The sequence below is a fragment of the Babylonia areolata genome, chromosome 12, assembly GCF_041734735.1.
Source record: "Babylonia areolata isolate BAREFJ2019XMU chromosome 12, ASM4173473v1, whole genome shotgun sequence".
In the NCBI taxonomy this organism is placed as follows: domain Eukaryota; kingdom Metazoa; phylum Mollusca; class Gastropoda; order Neogastropoda; family Buccinidae; genus Babylonia; species Babylonia areolata.
The window spans coordinates 7,296,462-7,316,552 of record NC_134887.1 but is presented as its reverse complement, the minus strand read 5'-3'; the positions used below and the strand labels follow the sequence as shown (position 1 = coordinate 7,316,552).

Genomic DNA, 20,091 nt, shown 5'->3' with positions numbered 1-20,091 from the left:
GTTCTATGAGGAAAAAAGCATAGATAAAAAGGAAGGGCTACATTTGGATGGTCAATCTCGACATTGTAATTATTTGATGTGTTCGTATTGATATGATGGGTTTTGATGTTACATGGGTAAATATTTATTATATGATTTGTTTGTAATTTAGTATGGGTTTGTATTGATGTGATGTATATCGATGTTACATGCGTAAAATATTCATTATATGATTTATCTGTACTTTATTTTCTGTGTACTGTCCAAACCTTGGAGACGAACGACTGAAAAAAAAGAAGGCAGATTACCCCATGTCACACAGGTACTTTTAAGTTAATGGCAATGTGCCAAAGTGTCGCAAATCTCTTATTAGTTTATATTGTTTCAATTCTGTTTTATTGTTGGTTGTTTGTTTTTGTTTTTGTTTTTTTTCTTGTCCCCCCCCCCCCCCCTTTCTGTTCCATTTAATCTATTTTGCACCATTTTGTTCCGATTTGTACCAACTGTGTCACCAGAGCTTTTCGCAGCTAATGACATTGAACAGTGTTCAGTGCTCCGTGTTCTCTCTCTCCGCCCCCCCCCCCCCCCCCCCCAACACCCCCCGGCCCCCTCCTTCCCCCTTCTCTCTCTAGGTCTGTCTGTCCCCACCCCTCACTCTGCTTCACTCTGCGTGTCTCGCGCGCGTATTAATTAAGTGTCCATTGTTTTGACCTTAAGGATCAGCTGAGGACTGTCCAACATGTCTGGACACGTTTTCAAAAGATGTTGCAAAACCTCTTAAGGCCAGATACTAAGTCAAATAACGACTTCTTTTTTTTTCTTTTCTTTTTTCTTTTTTTTTAATCTCCAACAATATCTCTTGTTTGTTTGTTTGTTGTTGTTTTTTTTGTCTCCTAGGTGTATCATCACTTGTGGGTCGCAGAAAAAGTTATCTGAGATTTCTGTCAATACCCGTTGCTATGGAAACAAATCAAAATGGCCGCCAAACAATGTATCAGATAAATCGGGTTTGTGGTCCATGTGGTGCATGCAAACACTGTTTGTTATGTGGACTTGATGCACAATGACATTATCTTCATTTTCACGTGAGACTGTGTTGATTCTTCGATTATTGTATATTTTATTTTATTTTTTTTTAATTTTGGGTATTGCGAAATCCTCAAAATTTACAGTGGGTAAAACCACTGGAACCGCTATGAATTAAAACCCAGAGAATAATTTCTTACACACTCACGACAGAACTTCAATAACATGTTATAACAATCATGTAAAGTCTCATGGTTGTAGGTTTACTCATCATTGAGTAAGTCCAAGGTATGTTGTCAAGGCCAGAAACTTGACGACTTGCGTCGAAATTGAACAAAATAAAACACTTCCATGATTCAGCAAGCAATCTTTATTGGCAATTTTTTCATTGTTAAAGACATCTTTAAAGTGGAAAAACTTATGCATATGATAGAAGATATGCTCAAGAATCAAGATCCATCAAAAACCCAAATCATGAAAAATCATCATTTTGGTCTCTTTTGCCCTGCCGTGTACCCCATTTTGCACTGAACACGCGTCACATAGAAAATAACCCCCACCACAAATCAGCCCCCGGCAGTCAGTAATATACCACGCTTACAAGATTTGATACCCAGGTTTATGAATGATGAAAAGGTAAAACTTCGTACAAGTCAAGTCAAGATGGTCTGTACTGAAGGTAAAAGATGTTTGTATAGCTTCTTCTTTTACAACCGGCCCTTACAACAACAAACAAACAAACAAAAGGAAAACAAATACAAAGAAAACAAAGGGGAAAATGGGAATGGGGGTAGCATAGCAAACATCAACCATCACAAGCAACACGCAAGAAATTATATCGGAAAAAGAATACACGCGCAAATAGCACACACACACACACACACACACACACACACACACACAGAAGATGTAGTCAGTAGAGGCATATTGACATAACACCAGCGAGATGCTTTCGAAATGGTCCCAATAGATACTCTGGCCAGAAAATAATTTCTAATTATGCCGATGGAGGTGACCTTTCTGGGCCCCCCCAAAATTGCCCTTGGGCCTGAAAGATGCTTGCTGAAGATGGCGGAAAAATGCGTCATCTTGGATGACGTATCACAAGACGACGTCATAATGATCGTCTGGCAGGGCGAAAAGTTTGGAGAGTAATGGAAAATTATCTCCCTTATGTGTTTGCTCACTGGCGCGATACAGGGAGGGAGGGGGGAGTGGGGGGTGATGAGGGTGTTTTTTTGCTTCCCTGTGTGTGTGTGTGTGTGTGTGTGTGTGTGTGATTCTGTGTTAGAGGTGCGTGTGTGTGTGTGTGTGTGTGTGTGTGTGTGTGTGTAATGTCTGTGTCAGAGGTGTGTGTGTGTGTGTGTGTGTGTGTGTGTGTGGTGTAATGTCTATGTCAGAGGTGTGTGTGTGTGTGTGTGTGTGTGTGTGGTGTGTAATGTCTATGTCAGACGTGTGTGTGTGTGTGTGTGTGTGTGTGTGGTGTGTAATGTCTATGTCAGACGTGTGTGTGTGTGTGTGTGTGTGTGTGTGTGTGTATGTGCGTGGTGTAGTGTCTATGTCAGAGGTGTGTGTGTGTGTGTGTGTGTGTGTGTGTGTGCGTGGTGTAATGTCTATGTCAGAGGTGTGTGTGTGTGCGCGCGCGCGCACGCGCAGAAACTGTTCTATTTATCAGTATGCGCGTGCGTGTTGATCTGTAGTGTATATCTATGTGCGTGTATCTGACACACAAAGAAACAGTGAAAGAATGCACGCGCGCATACATATGGTGTACGTGAGTGTAGGGTCTTTTTTTGTTGTCTGTTTGTTTGTGGGTTGTTGTTTATTTGTTGTTTGTTTGTGGGTTGGTCATTTGTTGTTTGTTTATTTGTTGTTTGTTTGTGGGTTGTTTATTTGTTGTTTGTGGGTTGGGTTTTTTTGTTTTTTGTTTTGTTTGTTTGTTTGTTTGTGGTGTTTTTTTCAGCCAATGAAGAAGCATGCAAAACACTATAATAATAATAATAATAACAACAACAACAATACTAATACTGTTAATAATGATACTACTTCTACGACTAATAATAATAATGATGATAATTTTCTTTTTTTTCTCCTTCTTCTTATTTTATTTTGACGAAGAAACAAGAAGAGGATGGTGACGATAATGGTCTATTTCAGGACCAGGACTCCGTGGCAAGACTGTGCTGAACGCTTCCTTTCACAATGATTATATCCAGGCGTCGAACATTTTATCCACCTGACGTGACACAAATGATTTTTTTTTTTCTTCTTCTTCTTTCTTTCTTTCTTCGTCGTCTTCTCGTTCGCCTCTTGACAGTGTCAATCCAGCCTGTCTGATGAATGACGTCATTATCTCTCCCATGTCATGTCTGCAGCTATGGAGATTGCATGGCGGTGCAGTAGGGTTGGTGTAGGCCACACGCCCCTTTTGGAAGTGATCGACAAATCTGACGAATCTGTTCCGGTGGTTGGTAATTATTGTGTCCATCGTATCTGTTTCATAATGAAAGTATAATAAGTCCCATAATCCATTTGTTGTTAACAATCCCAGTAGGCATAGCGCGGAGAGCATGCACAGGGAATTAGTTAGTATCGTCTGTTGAATCCTGTTGGACCCAAAATTATATTGCTGTAACACACACGTGCTGTGTTATAGTAATGTGTTGCAAGAATCTATTATATATCTATATCAATGTAGCCGTGGTCCCGAGTGGTATTATTATACAAAAGAATTACTGATTTATTGTATTAAAGGATAGAAAATATGCACGCACTGGCCCAGGGACATATAGCCGGCTACTCACAAAAGGATTTTTTTCTATTGTTTTATTTACAATAGTTAAGTAAAGAAGAAGACATAAGAAGACAATGCAGCGATACGCAGCGAGATGCTGGCCTCTTGCGGCAACACACACTGCTTGCGACACAGCAAGAGAGAGAGAGAGCGAGAGAGAGAGAGCAGGCTTTAGCCAGTGACTGGCCAGGTGAAAAGTGACCAGTCATCACCTGCTGTGGCTATTTATGCAAGACCAGAGAACTGCAATGACGCCCGCTTGTGGTGCAAAGCAAACCGGGCCTATCGGGCTTAATATTTGAATAATCTGTGTTTGTTACAAAGTGTTCAGTGATAGATTTTTAAATTATTCCTGAACCAATTTACATCGGATTGGTCGCAAAAGAAACACCCCAACACCTCTTTTCTAATGAGTATGAAATGAAGTATTGATTATTTAAGATGAATTTATACTCTTAATTTAAGTCACCTGAAAAGGGTCAGTTTTAACAGTTAAAGTCCATCATTGAAAATTACAAACTGCATTAACTCAGTTCAACGTAGGCAAACGCACATGGAATAGATTTAAAGACGGAATTGCAACGATTCTGCCAGTATATAATTCTTGTAGTTTACTGATCCGACAAAAGAGATATATAATTAGATACAGTGTGTCAGAAACATAGTTCTCACCTCAGTCTAAGCCGTCAAGCAACGCAAGGTGTGAAGTGATTGTCGTTAAGATTAAGTGTCAACAATGAAAATCGGCTTTGTATCTTCTAAATGCCTGATCTATTCTCATCCAAACGCTTTAAGTGTCAACAATGAAAATCGGCTTTGTAAAATGTAACGTGTGTGTGTGTGTTTGCGTCTGTTTGTCTTTTTCTGTTTCTGTCACTGTTCTCTCTCTCTCTCTCTCTCTCTCTCTCTCTCTCTCTCTCTCTCTCTCTCACTGGCGTTTATCTGTCTCTGTGTGTCGGTCTGTCTGTTCAGCGCCCAGGCCATCGTATGCTGAACATGACCTACAAACTGTCCTGATTTAGTTGTGGCAATGAAGCGACTGACGATGAGGACAGGAAAGGTGTCAGTCTAGAAGACAGGCCGTGAGATTGAATCGCACCATTATCCCATCAGTCACACTGGGGAACAGAGGAAGGAAGCGATATTGGAGGAGAGACAGGGTGGGGGGTGGGGGTGGTGGGGGAGGGGGGGGGAGTGGATGGTGTGAAGGAGAAGGAGGAGGAAGAGGGCGTAGGTTCAGGAAGAAGTGGAGGTAGGTGGAGAAAGAATAGGAGGTGTGTGTGTAGGTGTAGGTGTGTGTGTGTGTGTGTGTATGTGTGTGTGGTAGTGTGCGTGTGTGTGTGTGTGTGGTAGTGTGTGTGAGAAAGAATAGGTGTGTGTGTGTGCGTTGGTTTGTCTGTCTGTCTCTGTCTCTCAGTGTCTGTCTGTCTCTGTCTCTCTCTCTCTGGCGTTTATCTGTCTATCTCTGTCTATCTCTGTCTGTCTGTCTGTCTGTCTGTCTCTCTCCATGGCGTTTATCTGTCTCTGCCTGTCTGTTTGTCTGTCTGTCTCTCTCTCTCTCTCTCTCCGTGGCGTTTATCTGTCTATCTCTGTCGGTCTGTCTGTTCAGCGCCCAGGCCATCGTATGCTGAACATGACCTACAAACAGTCCTGATTTAGTTGTGGCAATGAAGCGACTGACGATGAGGACAGGAAAGGTGTCAGTCTAGAAGACAGGCCGTGAGATTGAATCCCACCATTATCCCATCAGTCACACTGGGGAACAGAGGAAGGAAGCGATATTGGAGGAGAGACATGGTGGTGGTTGTGGAGGGTGCGGAGGGGGGGGGGGGGGGGTTGGGGGGGAGTGGATGGGGTGAAGGAGAAGGAGGAAGAGGGCATAGGTTCAGGAAGAAGTGGAGTTAGGTGGAGAAAGAATAGGTGTTTGTGTGTGTGTGTAGGTGTGTGTGTGTCTTTGTGTGTGTGTGTGTGTGTGTGTTTATGTTTGTGTGTGTGTTTGTGTACAATCATGACACTCTGCGTGTCTGTGTTGTTGTTGTTTTTGGTTTTTGTGTGTGAGTGTGTGTGTGTGTGTGCACGTACGAACACGCGTGCGAGCGTGACAATGTGTATGTATGCTTGTGTGCGTGTTTTTGTGTGTGTATGCTTTGGTTTAGTCTGTCTGTCTCTGTCTCTCAGTGTCTCTATCTATATGTCTGTCTGTCTCTGTCTGTCTGTCTGTCTCTCCATGGTGTTTATCTGTCTCTGTCTGTCTGTCTCTCTCTCTCTCCATGGCGTTTATCTCTGTCTGTCTGTCTGTCCCTCTGTCTTTGTCTCTCTTCCTCTCTCTCTCTCTCTCTCCGTGGCGTTTATCTGTCTCTGTCTGTCGGTCTGTCTGTTCAGCGCCCAGGCCATCGTATGCTGAACATGACCTACAAACAGTCCTTATTTAGTTGTGGCAATGAAGCGACTGACGATGAGGACAGGAAAGGTGTCAGTCTAGAAGACAGGCCGTGAGATTGAATCCCACCATTATCCCATCAGTCACACTGGGGAACAGAGGAAGGAAGCGATATTGGAGGAGAGACAGGGTGGGGGTTGTGGAGGGTGCGGGGGGGGGGGGGGGGGGGGGGGGGGGGGGGAGTGGATGGGGTGAAGGAGAAGGAGGAAGAGGGCGTAGGTTCAGGAAGAAGCGGAGGTAGGTGGAGAAAGAATAGGAGGTGTGTGTCTTTCTGTGTGTGTGTGTGTGTGTGTGTCTTTCTCTGTGTGTGTGTGTGTGTGTGTGTGTCTTTCTGTGTGTGTCTTTCTGTGTGTGTGTGCGTGTGTGTGTGTGTGTGTGTGTGTGTCTTTCTGTGTGTGTGTTTGTGTGTGTGTGTGTGTGCGTGCGTGTGCGTGTAGTGTGCCTGTGTAGTGTGTCTGTGTCTGTGTGTACGTGCGTGTGGGTGGGTGGGTGTCAGGGTGTGTGTGCATGAGCTCGCCCACGCGTGTATGTCTGTGTGTATACATGTGTAATATATATATATATATATATATACATACATATATATATATATATATATATATATATATATATATATATACACACACACACACACACACATGTACGTGTGTGTATATGTGTGCGTGCTTGTACGTGTATTTGTATATGTGCATCAGTATGTATGTGTACGTGTATGTGTGTGCGTTTTGTGAGCGTTTGTTCAGTCTGAAAAGAGATCAACACGCGGACAGGCAGAGACACAGAGAGAGGCTGAGACAGACAGACAGACGGACAGACAGACAGAGCAAAAGAGATGTTGGGGGGTGGGGGTGGGGGGGAGAGCGGTTCTTAGGAGGATACAATATGGAGGATAGGAGGGAGGAGGGGATGGGGGGGGGGAGGAGGTAGGGTTACCCACGGGTACCTACTGCTGAGGAGATTAGGAAGCGGAACCCGATAACCATGCGTCCATTAACAGCAGCGAACAAGGCCCACGCGATCCGGATCATCTCCCCCCCCTTCAGCCCCCCCCCTAACCCCTATCCGCCCCCCAAACTCTTCCTCCCTACACACACACACACACACACACACACACACACACACACACACACACACACACACTCACACACATCTCTCTCTCTCTGTCTGTCTCTGTCTGTCTGTCTGTCTCTCTTTCTCTCTCTCTCTCTGTCTCTCTGTGTCTGTCTGTCTCTGCCTCTGTCTGTCTGTCTCTCTCTCTGTGTCGGTGTCTCTCCCTCCCTCCCTACTCTCTCTCGCTCTCTGTCTCTCCCTCCCTCCCTACTCTCTCTCTCTCTCTGTCTGTGTCTCTCCCTCCCTCCTTTCTCTCTCTGTCTCTCCCTCCCTCCCTACTCTCTCTGTCTCTCCCTCGCTCCCTACTCTCTCTCTCTCTCTCTCCCTCGCTCTCTACTCTCTCTCTCTCTCCCTACTCTCTCTCTCTCTCTCTGTCTCTCTATGGTTGGGTGGAAAAAAACATGTTACTTGCTGATCTCATTTCCCTGGTAAAATAGATGTTCCTTTCGCTTCTCCGTTCCTTCCTCCTTGTGTGTGTGTGTGTGTGTGTGTGTGTGTGTGTGTGTGTATTCGTTTCGTTTCGCCTCTCTCTGTCTCTCTCTGTATATGTCCTTGTCTGTCTGTCTGTCCGTCTGTTTGTCAGCTTCGCTCTCTCTCTCTCTCTCTCTCTCTCTCTCTCTCTCTATATATATATATATATATATATATATATATATATCAATATATATATATATCAATATATATTGATATATATATATATATATATATATATATATATATATATATGTCCCTGTCTGTCTGCCTCTTTCTCTTTCTCTCTCGCCCTCTCTGTATCTCTCCCTGTCTGTCTGTCTGCCTCTCTCTCTCTCTGTATTTGTCCCTATCTGTCTCTTTGTCTGTCTCTGTCTCTGTCTCCCTCTCTCTGTATCTGTCCCTCTGTCTGTGTCTCTCTCTCTCTCTGTCTCTATTCCATACAGACAAACAGACCTTATATGGCCTTATATTGAATAAATCGTTCGTTCGTTCGTTCTCTCTGTCTCTGTCTGTCTCTCCCTCTCTCTGTATCTGTCCCTCTCTCTCTGTTTCTCTCTCTCTCTCTGTCTCTGTCTGTCTGTCTGTCTGTCTGTCTCTCCCTCTCTCAGCGAAGCTTGGCCATTGTACCTTTCTTGACTCCAAATAACTTTGCTTTGTGAGCGGACAGAGAGACAGACAGAAACGGACAGAGAGAGGCAGTCAGACAGACACACAGAGCGGAGAGGGAGACAGAGAGACAGAAACAGAGAGAGAGAAAGAGAGAGAAGCACACACAGACTTCGAGGGACCTGACAAACCAGGACGGAAGGTACAGAAATCTGCCCGCACGACTGCCTCGATAACAAGAAAACCAATTAACCCGTACCGCTGCTTACACACCTCACCGTACCATGTTATTGTTCCTTGGTTATTGCTTCCCCCCCCCCCTCCCAATTCCCCCCCCCCCCTTTACCCCCCCCCCCCCTCCCCCCCCTATTTTTTTTCTTTTTTGCAAAGCTCCTTGAGGGTTGGGAGGCGCTATATAGATTTCCGTCATTATTATCATTATTGTTATTGTTGTTCTTTTTCTTCTCCTCCCCCCCCCCCCACCCCCATTATGATTAGTAGGAGGAGGAGGAGGAGGGGGGCTAGTGGTGGTGGTGGTGTTCTTGTTCTTCTTGTTCTTGTTCTTGTTGTTCTTGTTCTTCTTCATAGTATTATTATTATCATTATTATTATTAATAACCTGTTCATGATTTATGAAAATTAACCACCCTTTTTTTTCTTTTTCAACATTTTTAAATATTTTTTTGATATTCGTAAATCAGTGTGATGTTCATTTACTGTGAACATACTCTGAGATACTTGACAGTTTGCATTCCTTGACAGCTTGTGTAAGATTTAAGAAATGAATGATGTGATGATACTCCACGATGAGAACAACAAACCTATGTATAATCCAGCTGCTTGACTGTTCCTGTCTCTAAGTCTATACATGTTTTTTCTGTTGCTGATGGTGTTGTTTTTATGGGGGGGGGGGGGGGGGGGGTTGTTGTTGGTTTTTTTTTTGTTTTTTTTTTTGGGGGGGGGTCTTTTCCTTATATATATATATATATATATATATATATATATATATATATTTATTTATAAATGTCTATTAAGATGTTGTTGTTGTTGTTGCTGTAAAGTGTCAACTTATCAAAATGGAATTTTTAAAATGGACTTTCAGTCTGAGGGTCCCGGGTTCGAATCACGGTAACGGCGACTTGTGGGATAAGGGTGGAGATTGTTCCGATCTCCCAGGTCAACATTAGGTGAAGACCTACTAGTTCCTGAACCGCTTTCGTATGTATACGCACGCTGAAGATTAAATACGCACGTTAAAGATCATGTAATCCATGTCAGTGCACGGTGGGTTATAGAAACAAGAACATACCTGGCAAGTACCTCCGACACACAACACAATGAAGGACAACGCAATACAATATAATACAATACAAAACATTATAATACAATAATCATACACGATACAAGACAAACCAATACAACACGACACAACACAGCACATTACAACACATCACAATGTTGCCCACAATGACTGGCTTCCGGTCTGTGGTTTCCGGCCGTACGTCCGACAGGGGAGTTAATCGCTGCCAGATCAGTCGATTCTGTTCTTCACGCTAGAGGGAGCTAGTAGCCGCCAGGTTTCTGGGTGGTGGCTTTGACTGAGCTCTGACGTTAACAGGGGCGGTTAATTTTAGGACTTTTTAACATCGCGGGGGTAACTTGCCGAACACACACGCAGACACGTATGTATATATATATATATATATATATATATATATATATATATATATATATATATATATATCTAGACGTGGGTGCGCACGCGCGAGTACACACGTACGATCGCATTCCACCCTCCTTTGTCTGTGTCTACCTGTCTGCCTGTTTGTCTATCTGCCCGTCTATCTGTCTTCCTTATTGCGTGTCTTGAAGAATAGGCCACGAAAAACAACAACAGCAGCAACAGCAACAAAAAACGGTTTTCAGTAATGAGTTATGAGTTCCCTCTCTCTCTAATTTTCTACTTTCCTGTGCATGCTTTAATGTTTTGCTATTGATTATGGCTTTTTTGTGTGGGCGACAGGGAATGGGAACTTGGAAGAAAGAAGGATATTCGTGATGTATGTTTAAAAAGAGAAAAGCTTGGAACAGATCGTAAGACTAATCTCACTTTTTTTTTTCAATCCCCAGTAGATTACATATCAATCCCTGTGTCTCTGTCCTCTTTGTGTGTGTGTGTGTGTGTGTGTGTGTGTGTGTGTGTGTGTGTGTGGTGTGTGTGTGTGTGTGTGTGTGTGTGTGTGTGTGTGTGTGTGTGTGTGTGTGTGTGTGTGTGTATGTGTGGTGTGTGTGTATGTGTGGTGTGTGTGTGTGTATGTGTGGTGTGTGTGTGTGTGTGTGTGTGTGTGTGTGTGCGCCTAGATATGTACATGGTTTGTTTTTTGCCCGTTTTGACGATATTATAATTAACTGACCTTTTAAAACATAATTCTGATTAATTTTTTTTTTGTTTTACCGATTTGAAGAACTGACATGGGTACCTACATTCACCCCCCCCCCCACACACACACACACAAAAAGCGCCCCCTCTCACCCACCAATCCATCGATCCCTCACCCATTCCCAATATGTCTCAGTAAGTAAATTCCTGCCTCGCCTCTTTTTGCATGCAGCAGTCGGCCGGGGGAGGAAAAAAAAAAGCAAAAAAAAAAAAAAAAAAGGAAAAGGATTATGATTTTCATTTCATTTCATACGATTCAAATTTCATTCCTTTTTTTTTTTTTTTTTTTTTTTTAATCTCTGTCTCAAACTCAAACTCAACAAACAGTCCTACGTGAGCTGCACGCTGGGCTTCAAGAACATCGGGCCCATCCTCATCTGCTTCGGGGCCGCCAGCGCCGTGTCTTCGCTGTCCATTGGCTACGTGTCCAGGCACATCAAGCGCTTCGCCTTCATCGCGGCGGGCGCCACCTTCAACGCCGGCCTCCTGATCGTCCTGGCGCTGTGGCGGCCCAAGCCGTACGACATCCCCAACTTCTATGTAGTCGCCGGGTGCCTGGGATTGTGCGATGCCATCTGGCAGACTCAGAGTTACAGTTGAGTGGTGGTGTTTTGGGGTTTGTGGGTGTGCGTGTGTTTTTTTATCGTTGTTTGTGTGTTGTGTGTGTGTGTGTGTGGGGGGGGGGGGGGGGGTAGGTGGGTTGGTGTTTTGTGTGTGTGTGTGTGTGTTGTGGTGTGGGTGGGTGGGTATGTGTGTTGTGTGTGATGTGGTGTGGTGTGGCATGTAGTGTTGTCATGTGGTGTGGTGTTTTTTGTTGTGGTGTGTGTGTCTCTGTGTGTGTGTGTGTGTGTGTGTGTGTGTGTGTGTGCGTGCGTGTGTGTGTGTGTTTGTCTGTTTGTTAGTTTGTTTTTTGATTGTTTTGTGTGTGTGTGTGTGTGCGTGAGGGAGAGAGAGACACACACAGTTAAGGTTGAGATATTGTTTTCTTGTGTATGAGTGTGTCTGTCTGTGTGTGTTTGTGTCTGTATGCATGTGGCTGTCTGTGTTTTCGTGTGTGTGTGTGTGTGACGGTCGTGTCCCTGATGGATAAAATAAAATGATGTCACAGGAGGGATGGGGGTGGTGGTGGTTTCCAATAACACTGGCGCTGTGTGTTCTGGGCTGTGTGACATGATTTGCCAAACTCAGGGCCAACACAAACGTTTACGTTAGCTGCGATGTCGTGTTGTCAGGGTGTGGGGGTTGGGGATGGGGGTGGACGGCGGTGGGACAGGGAGTGTGTGTGTGGGGGGGGGGGGGGGGGGGGAGGATGACGTCATTAAGCCGGCTTCGAGTTGCAACTGAATTGCTTTGTCGCGATTATCGTCTGTTACAGTCTGATGGATATCATGGTGAGGTTTTTATTTTATTTTATTTTTTATTATTATTCGGGCGATGGGGGGGGGGGGGGGGGGGGGGGGCGATGGGGGGAGGAGGATTTGTTTGGGGTTTGTGTGTTTCCAAGTAATGGCGATGATATTCGGGAGGGGTTGATTTCTATCTGGCAGACCCAGGTATTCCGATTAATTTGTGCTGCGGTGTATTGTGTCAGGTGTTTGCAACAGGCGCGGATTCGGGGAAGGTGGGTGGGGGGAGGAGGGACGGGGGGTGGGGTGGGGGGGGGTGTTCGATGTGGCTGTAGGAGAGTGATGACGGGCGCAGTAGCAGCAGGGTGGTTAAAGCGTTGGGCTTTTAATCTGAGGGTCCCGGGTTCGAATCTCGGTAACAGCGTCTGGTGGGTAAACGGTGGGGAATTTTCCGATCTCCCAGGTCAACATAATATTATGTGCAGACCAGCTAGTGCCTGAACCCTCTTGATGTGTATAATATACACACGCAGAAGATCAACTACCCATGTTAAAGATCCTGTTATCCATGTCAGCGTTCAGTGGGTTATGGGAAACAAGAGCATACCCAGCATGCACACCCCCGAAAACGGAGTATGTTTGCCTACGTGGCGGAGTAAATAAAGAAAACGGTCATACACATAAAATGTCATATGCATGTCTGAGCGTGTTTAATGTGCGTGCCTGAAATTTCAAAAGTGGATTTGGTAGAAAAAAATATATAAGTCAAATGCCTGATAATTACGTTTTCAGCTTCTTCCGATTTCGAAGTAGTAATCATAAGCTGGAAATAGAAACAGGGATACAAAGGCATACCACGAGAGTTACGGCTTTGTAAGGTTTGTAACATGTCTGTGATTGGTGATGAGTTTCATTTTATATTGGAATGTCCCAATTATGATCAGCTACGAAATAGATATGTTCCTAAAAAATATTTGTCTCCAAAATCGGTTTTTAATTTTTGTAATATGCTCAAAGGAGACAAAAAAGTAATTTTAGCTGTAAGATGATTAGATTTGCAAATGTTGCCTAGTTATACTTTTGGAGTTAAAAGACATTTGTGGTTTCTCAACTTTTATGTGACATTGTTGTGTATTTGGAAATGTTTGTTCTGGGCTCGAAAATATTATTTTGCAGTAATCCTCCATACTCCAATAGGAGTGAAAGGATAATTAAAACTTGAAACTTGAAATCTGATTTCAACGACACAGGAAACTAATGAGAAGCGCCCTAATGACAAGCCGTCTGTTGGCTCTACCCAGGAAGGCAGCCTGTTGTGCAAATGACCTCGTGATTGTAAAGCTGCTTAGAGCTTGGTCTCTGACCGAGGATAGGCGCTATATATATATATATAATTATATCCATATCATTCATTCATTCATTATTCATGATGGTGGTAACAGTTACCCGTTTGGCGACGACGCTTCTGCGGTTGTGGTACGCTGCTGGTGAGAGCAGCTGGAAGGGGCACGGTGGAACTTTGCACCAATTAATTGTGCCAGGCGATTTTTCCAGAGAGGAAGGTGACGTCATTTAGCAGATAAAGGAGGGTCCAGGTCTGCAGTAGCATGCTTTCCACGTGTTTCATTGTCGCTCAGTTTGATTTTTCCAGTCAAACTTGGGAGAAAGGGCGAGAGCGGGATTCGAACCCACACCTCTCACAGACTCTCTGTATTGGCAACTGAGCGTCTAAACCATACTGCCGCCTTCCTCAAAACAACGAGACACCAGCCCCTCCGATATCCGTTATATATCACCACCATCGCTAGAACACAAAACCACAAACTAATCCCCAAACGACGTCACTGTAATTATTATCATCCAGCATGGCCCGACGGGCGACATTGATCAGTATCAGTATCAGTGTCAGTAGCTCAAGGAGGCGTCACTGCGTTCGGTCAAATCCATATCTGCTACATCACATCTGCCAAGCAGATGCCTGAACAGCAGCGTAAACCCAACGCGCTTAGTCAGGCCCCGCGAAAAACAACAACAAAACAAACAAAACAAAAACGTTCAGACAAATCCAAATAGGCTACAGCACATCTACTATAGGCAGATGCCTGACCAGCAGCATAACCCAACGCACGTGAGTGCATGCTCCTGTATGTGTGTACTTATCAGACTGGATTTCTTTTTACATAATTTTGCCAGAGGACAACATTCTCGTTACCATGTTTTTTTGGGTTTTTTGTTTGTTTTTTTAAGTGCGCCAAGTGCGTGCTGCAAACGGGACCTCGGTTCATCGTCTCATCCGAGGGACATTGTACACACTCAGACAGGCAGATGACAGTTTATGTGTATGACGTCACCTAAATGACGTCACCTTTCCCTCTGGTCTCATCGCCCGGCAGAGTTGATTAGTGTGAAGTTTCATCGTGCCGCTTCCAGCTCCAGATTCCCTCACCAGTAGCAGAGAGTCTGTGAGGGTGTGGGTTCGAATCCCACTGCAAAAATCAAACTGCAGCGTCTAGTCTTTCGGATGAGACGATAAACCGAGGTCCCGTCTGCAGCACGCACTTGGCGCACCAAAAAAAAAAACCCACAAAAAAAACCCACATGGTAATGAGAATGTTGTCCTCTGGCAAAATCATGTAAAAACGAAATCCAGTCTGACAGGCACACAAAATTAATATAGAAGCATGCACTCAAGTATCGTTGGGTTACGCTGCTGGTCAGGCATCTGCCTAGCAGATGTGGTGTAGCGCATATGGATTTGTCCGAACGCAGTGACGCCTTCTTGAGAAGCTGAAACTGAGGGCTAAAGGATGATGCTGTTTTGGGGGGGCACGGCAATAACTCCCGACTTCCAACAGATTAGTAGCAGTTGAGCGGTTGATGGATGGTGTTTGCCGTTGCCTCTCAGATAAAACGCTGACAGTTTCAGTTTTCAGTTTCAGTAGCTCAAGGAGGCGTCACTGCGTTCGGACAAATCCATATAGGCGACACCGCATCTGCCAAGCAGATGCCTGACCAGCAGCGTAACCCAACGCGCTTAGCCAGGCCTTGAAAAAAAAAAGTGAATAAATAATAGATTAAAAAAAACCAAAAAAAAACAAACCCAACCAAACAAAAAAACAACTACAACCACTACTAATAATATGTATGAGGCGCAAAAACTTGATGAGACAGCGAAAAGTTAGAACGGGTGGTGCAGAACCTGAGGCACCAAAGCCACACGCACAAACGCGGTCGCACTACCACCACTGTGGGGTAGGTAATGACAGGTGATAGTTCCTGTTCGTGCCCTCTCGCTGCGGGATTGGTGCTTCCGGTCAAGGTCCTGAAGACGCCTCTCCTCAAACGTCAGAACTCCCACGCCTTTTAAATAATAATATTATTATTAGTAGTAGTATTTTTTTATGTATTTATCTCTCTCTTTTTTAAATGTTATTTTCATTTATTTATTTATTTATTTATTATTATTATTATTATTATTATTATTATTTATTTTTACTTTATTTTATTTTAATTTTTTTAAATTGTTATTTATTTTATTTCTTTTTTTTTTTTTCATTTATTTTTTTATTTACTTTTTTTAAAAATTTTTTTATTTACTTATTTTTATTTTATTTTATTTTATTTTATTTTTTCTCAAGGCCTGACAAAGCGCGTTGGGTTACGCTGCTGGTCAGGCATCTGCTTGGCAGATGTGGTGTAGCGTATATGGATTTGACCGAACGCAGTGACGCCTCCTTGAGTTACTGATAATGATACTGATACCACGCACGCACCCACACACACACACACACACACACACACACAGACACACACGCACGCACGCACGCACACACACACACACACACACACACACACAGCCGGTCGCCAGGCGCTGCAGTTAGTGGTGAGGGCTTCCCCCCCCCCACCCGAGGATGGGGATACCTGCAGATCCCAAGGGAAGCTGTCAGGAAGTCCTTGAAGCATCTAAGTGGTCTTGTCTTCCGATGTTCGAATCACAACCACCAAACACGCACACACAAAAACACCCTAGCCATTTCGCTGCCCATCTTAAAGTGTTGTTTTTCGTCCTGGGTGGCGGTGTCAGTGTTAGATGTTCCGATCCTCAGTGAAAACTCGTTCAAGCTCTGCTCTAATTTATACCTCGGCGGATCCAACACTGAGTCCTGAAACTACGTTTCCCGAAAATTGAGAGCACACTTTTAATTACCTCACACAGAATCAACCACCGGGTTTTCTGTTAAGGGTGGCAACGCGTACGGCCTCATGGGAGGCGAGAGAATCAGAGGTCTCTGTAAGAACTGTTATCTGGACGCTATTCATTCGGAAGAAACGATAGACCGTATGCAGCATGCGTTTTATCGCACGTAAAAGAACCCACGGCAACAAAAGGTGTGTGTGTGTGCGTGCGTGCGTGTGTGTGTGTGTGTGTGTGTGTGTGTGTGTGTGTGTGTGTGTGTGTGACTGAAGCCTGACTGAGTGACACAGGTAACAGGAAACGAATGACGAGCGCCATAAAACCAGCTGTCATTCGACTCTCTGACTAGCGTGTTGCTGGTTTATGCGAAGTGTCAGGCATCTGCTCCTCTTTTTATTCTCTCTTCTTTTGTTTTCAATAGCAGATGTGGATGCAGCGTATATGGATCAGTCCGCACCTCTTTGAAACTTAAGCTGAAACAATCTATACCAGGCAGGCAGCCTGTTGTGCACCTGACTGTGTTTTGTGAAGTGCTTAGAGCTTGGTTTTCTGACCGAAGATTTGTTCTATATTAGCACTAATACTACTACTGCTACTACTACCACTGCTGCAACTGCCACTGCTGCTGCTGCTGTTACTACTACTACTGCTGCTGCTGCTACTGCTGCTGCTGCTACGACTACAACTGCTTCTACTTTTACTTATCATCATCATTGTCATTTGTAAATGTATTTGTATTTCTTTTTATCACAACAGATTTCTCTGTGTGAAATTCGGGCTGCTCTCCCCAGGGAGAGCACATGGCTACACTACAGCGCCACCCTTTTTTTTTTTTTTTTCTTGCGTGCAGTTTTTATTTGTTTTTTCCTATCAAAGTGGATTTTTCTACAGAATTTTGCCAGGAACAATCTTTTCGTTGCCGTGGGTTCTTTTACGTGCGCTAAGTGCATGCTGCACACGGGACCTCGGTTTATCATGTCATTCGAATGACTAGCGTCCAGACCACCACTCAAGGTCTAGGTGAGGGGGAGAAAATATCGGCGGCTGAGCCATGATTCGAACCAGCGCGCTCAGATTCTCTCGCTTCCTAAGGGGACGCATTACCTCTAGGCCATCACTCCACTCATAATTATAACGCTAACAACAATGTTGCAGCTCTGTTTGGGGTGCTGTTCAGCCACAAGCAGGAAGCGGCCTTCGCGTCTTACCGGATGTTTCACGCCACCGGATGTGCCATGGCGTTCGGCTACAGCTACTTCCTGTGCGTGGAGACCAAGGTCTACATCCTGTCGGCGGCCTTGACCTTGGCGCTGATCCTCTACACGGTCATAGAGATGAAGGTTCAGCTGCAGAGCCAGCATATCAAGGACATAGTGGCCCTCTAGCCTGCAGAGGTTGTTCCCCAAGATCTTCAGCCCCTGTACAACCTTACCTACAGGGTGCCGTGTTCAAGAGACCATCGTACCTGCGTGGAAAAGCTGTACCTTCAGGGGGAGGTGTGGGGAGGAGGGGTGCGGGGGGAAAGGGAGGGGGAAGATCTACATGGGGCAAAGCAAACTACCCGAGGGTAAGCAGTATTTAGTACTCAGGAACACTCGAGCGGGCAAATTTACATGAGGCAAGGCAAACTGCCCGAGGGTAAGCAGTATTTAGTACTCAGGAACACTCGAGCGGGCAAATTTACATGAGGCAAGGCAAACTGCCCGAGGGTGAGCAGTATCCGGTATTCAGGAACACTTCGAGTCTACCTTACCCGCGGGTCTTCAAACCCAAAGGCAAATCTGCCCTTACTAGTAACCTGCCAAGGGTGACCGACTGACCACGATGCAGAGGTAAACATGGTGGATCCTCTTGTAGCATTGTTTTTTTTTTGTTTTTTGTTGTTGTTTTTTTAAAGGAAAACAGACGTGCTTTGTGGTAAGACCGTGTTTTAGGAACAGGAAAAAGCCACTCGATAGTTCGATGATGCTGACGACGAGGACGTAATTATTTGGAACTAGTATCATACAAGAAATGAAACATCACTTTCAACGTGCAAAATAGGTTCAGGTTCAGTGCTCTTCCATCACCTCTAGTTAATCTTCATATTTCCCTTCCACCCCCAACCCCCACCCCCCCCACTCCACCCCCCCTCCCCAGGCCCCCTCCGTCCCCCGCTCCTCCCCAGACTGTGTTTGTCGCCATTGTGTACAAAAAGGAAAGAAGGGAAGGAACTGTAGTGCCGTCAGATGTAAAAGAGCACGCGCAGAAGGAAATCCCTGGGATTTTTAAACATACACGATGGGTTAACTCTCTCCATACGAACGGCGAAAGAGACGACGTTAACAGCGTTTCACCCCAATTACCACTATCAAAATATTGCAAGCGGAAGGCTCTTATACTGAAGAGGTGAATGTTGACAAAGAATACCACAATTCTGACGACAGAAGCTAAAGGTTGGGTCATTCAGACACCCACTGGACATCCGAGGGGTCTGTGTAGAGGAGAAGAGAGGACTGGCCGTACTGAGTGAGTTAAAAGCTGCCTGAGTGCACCGCGCGTGTCTTGAATACGAAGATAATTAAAACTTTCAAGGTAAATTATACCCGCGGGTCCCTATACCCTGTCAAGGGTAACTTGCCTTAAGGCAAAAATAATCCTGACTACGGCCCGTGGCAGGGTGGTACTGTTAGTCACTACGTCGCCAAACATCACCAGCGTGTATAATGTTATAGACAGCCCGGGGCTGGTCCTGTCCCGTGAACCAATGGCTCAATCTCTTCTTCTCTCTGGCGTGTGCGTGTGTGTGTGTGTGTGTGTGTGTGTATCTGTCTCTATCTCTCTCTGTATCTATGCCTCTCCCTCTCTCAGTGACCTCTGTCTCTTTCTGTCTCTGTCTGTCTCTCTCTCCATTCTCTGTCTTTGTCTCTCTCTCTCTCTCTCTCCACTCAAAATAATCATGGAGTTGAATTCTGAAATATGTTATCTTTATCTTTTTGACCCAAAATGTGCATATATATGTAAAATCATATATGTCCTCGATATTGCTGTGTGCGACCATCAGCCCTGAAATAGCCCTTCTCCACCCCCTATGCCCCCTCCCCCCACCCACACCCACCTCACCCTCACGTCATCACCACCCACCTACCTTTCCTCCCCGGACGGGCTGGGAGCTGTTAACAACATGGTTTTTTTGTCTGCTGTCCGACTTTCAAACCTGAGGTGCCCCCCCTCCACCCCCCCCCCCCCCCCCAAAGCACCTCCACCCCCACCCCCACTGCCCCTCTGTCCTGCACCCCACCCCCACCAACTTCCCAACTCCCTCCCAACCGCCCCGAACACATCCCCCCCGCCCTCTCCACTGTCGGTTGGTCTGTTTGGAATGTGATCCTGCATGCCGAGCGACCAGAAGTGACCGTGATCACAACACGGGTGTCTATGTGAAACGTGAGCAAAAACTGTTTTATCAAACTAAGGTCTGTTCATCACTTACTGGTGATTGGTTTTTTGTTTGTTCGGTTTTTTGGTGTGTGTTATTTTTTTTTTCTTTGTGAATGTCAAGTTCGTGCAGAACCTGCATGCGTGCTACGAATCAGAAGACAGCAACGATTGTTATTTTCTTACAAATCGATATTTTCTTTATCAAAAAATAATACATGAATGAATTTTTTTTTTTAATCTAAAAAGTCAGTTCTCTCAAGC

The 20,091-nt window shown here is 44.9% G+C and overlaps 1 protein-coding gene across 1 annotated transcript in view; it reads left to right on the top strand.

The window, feature by feature from the left end:
• LOC143288264 (protein unc-93 homolog A-like) overlaps positions 1–17,811 on the top strand; it is a 102,600-nt gene extending 84,789 nt beyond the window's left edge. The window contains exons 6-7 of the mRNA XM_076596612.1: positions 11,197–11,464; positions 17,566–17,811. Coding sequence (XP_076452727.1) covers positions 11,197–11,464; positions 17,566–17,795 — 498 coding nt within the window. The 3' untranslated portion in view covers positions 17,796–17,811. The remainder of the gene's footprint in view (positions 1–11,196; positions 11,465–17,565) is intronic.
• The last annotated feature ends 2,280 nt before the right edge of the window (positions 17,812–20,091 follow it).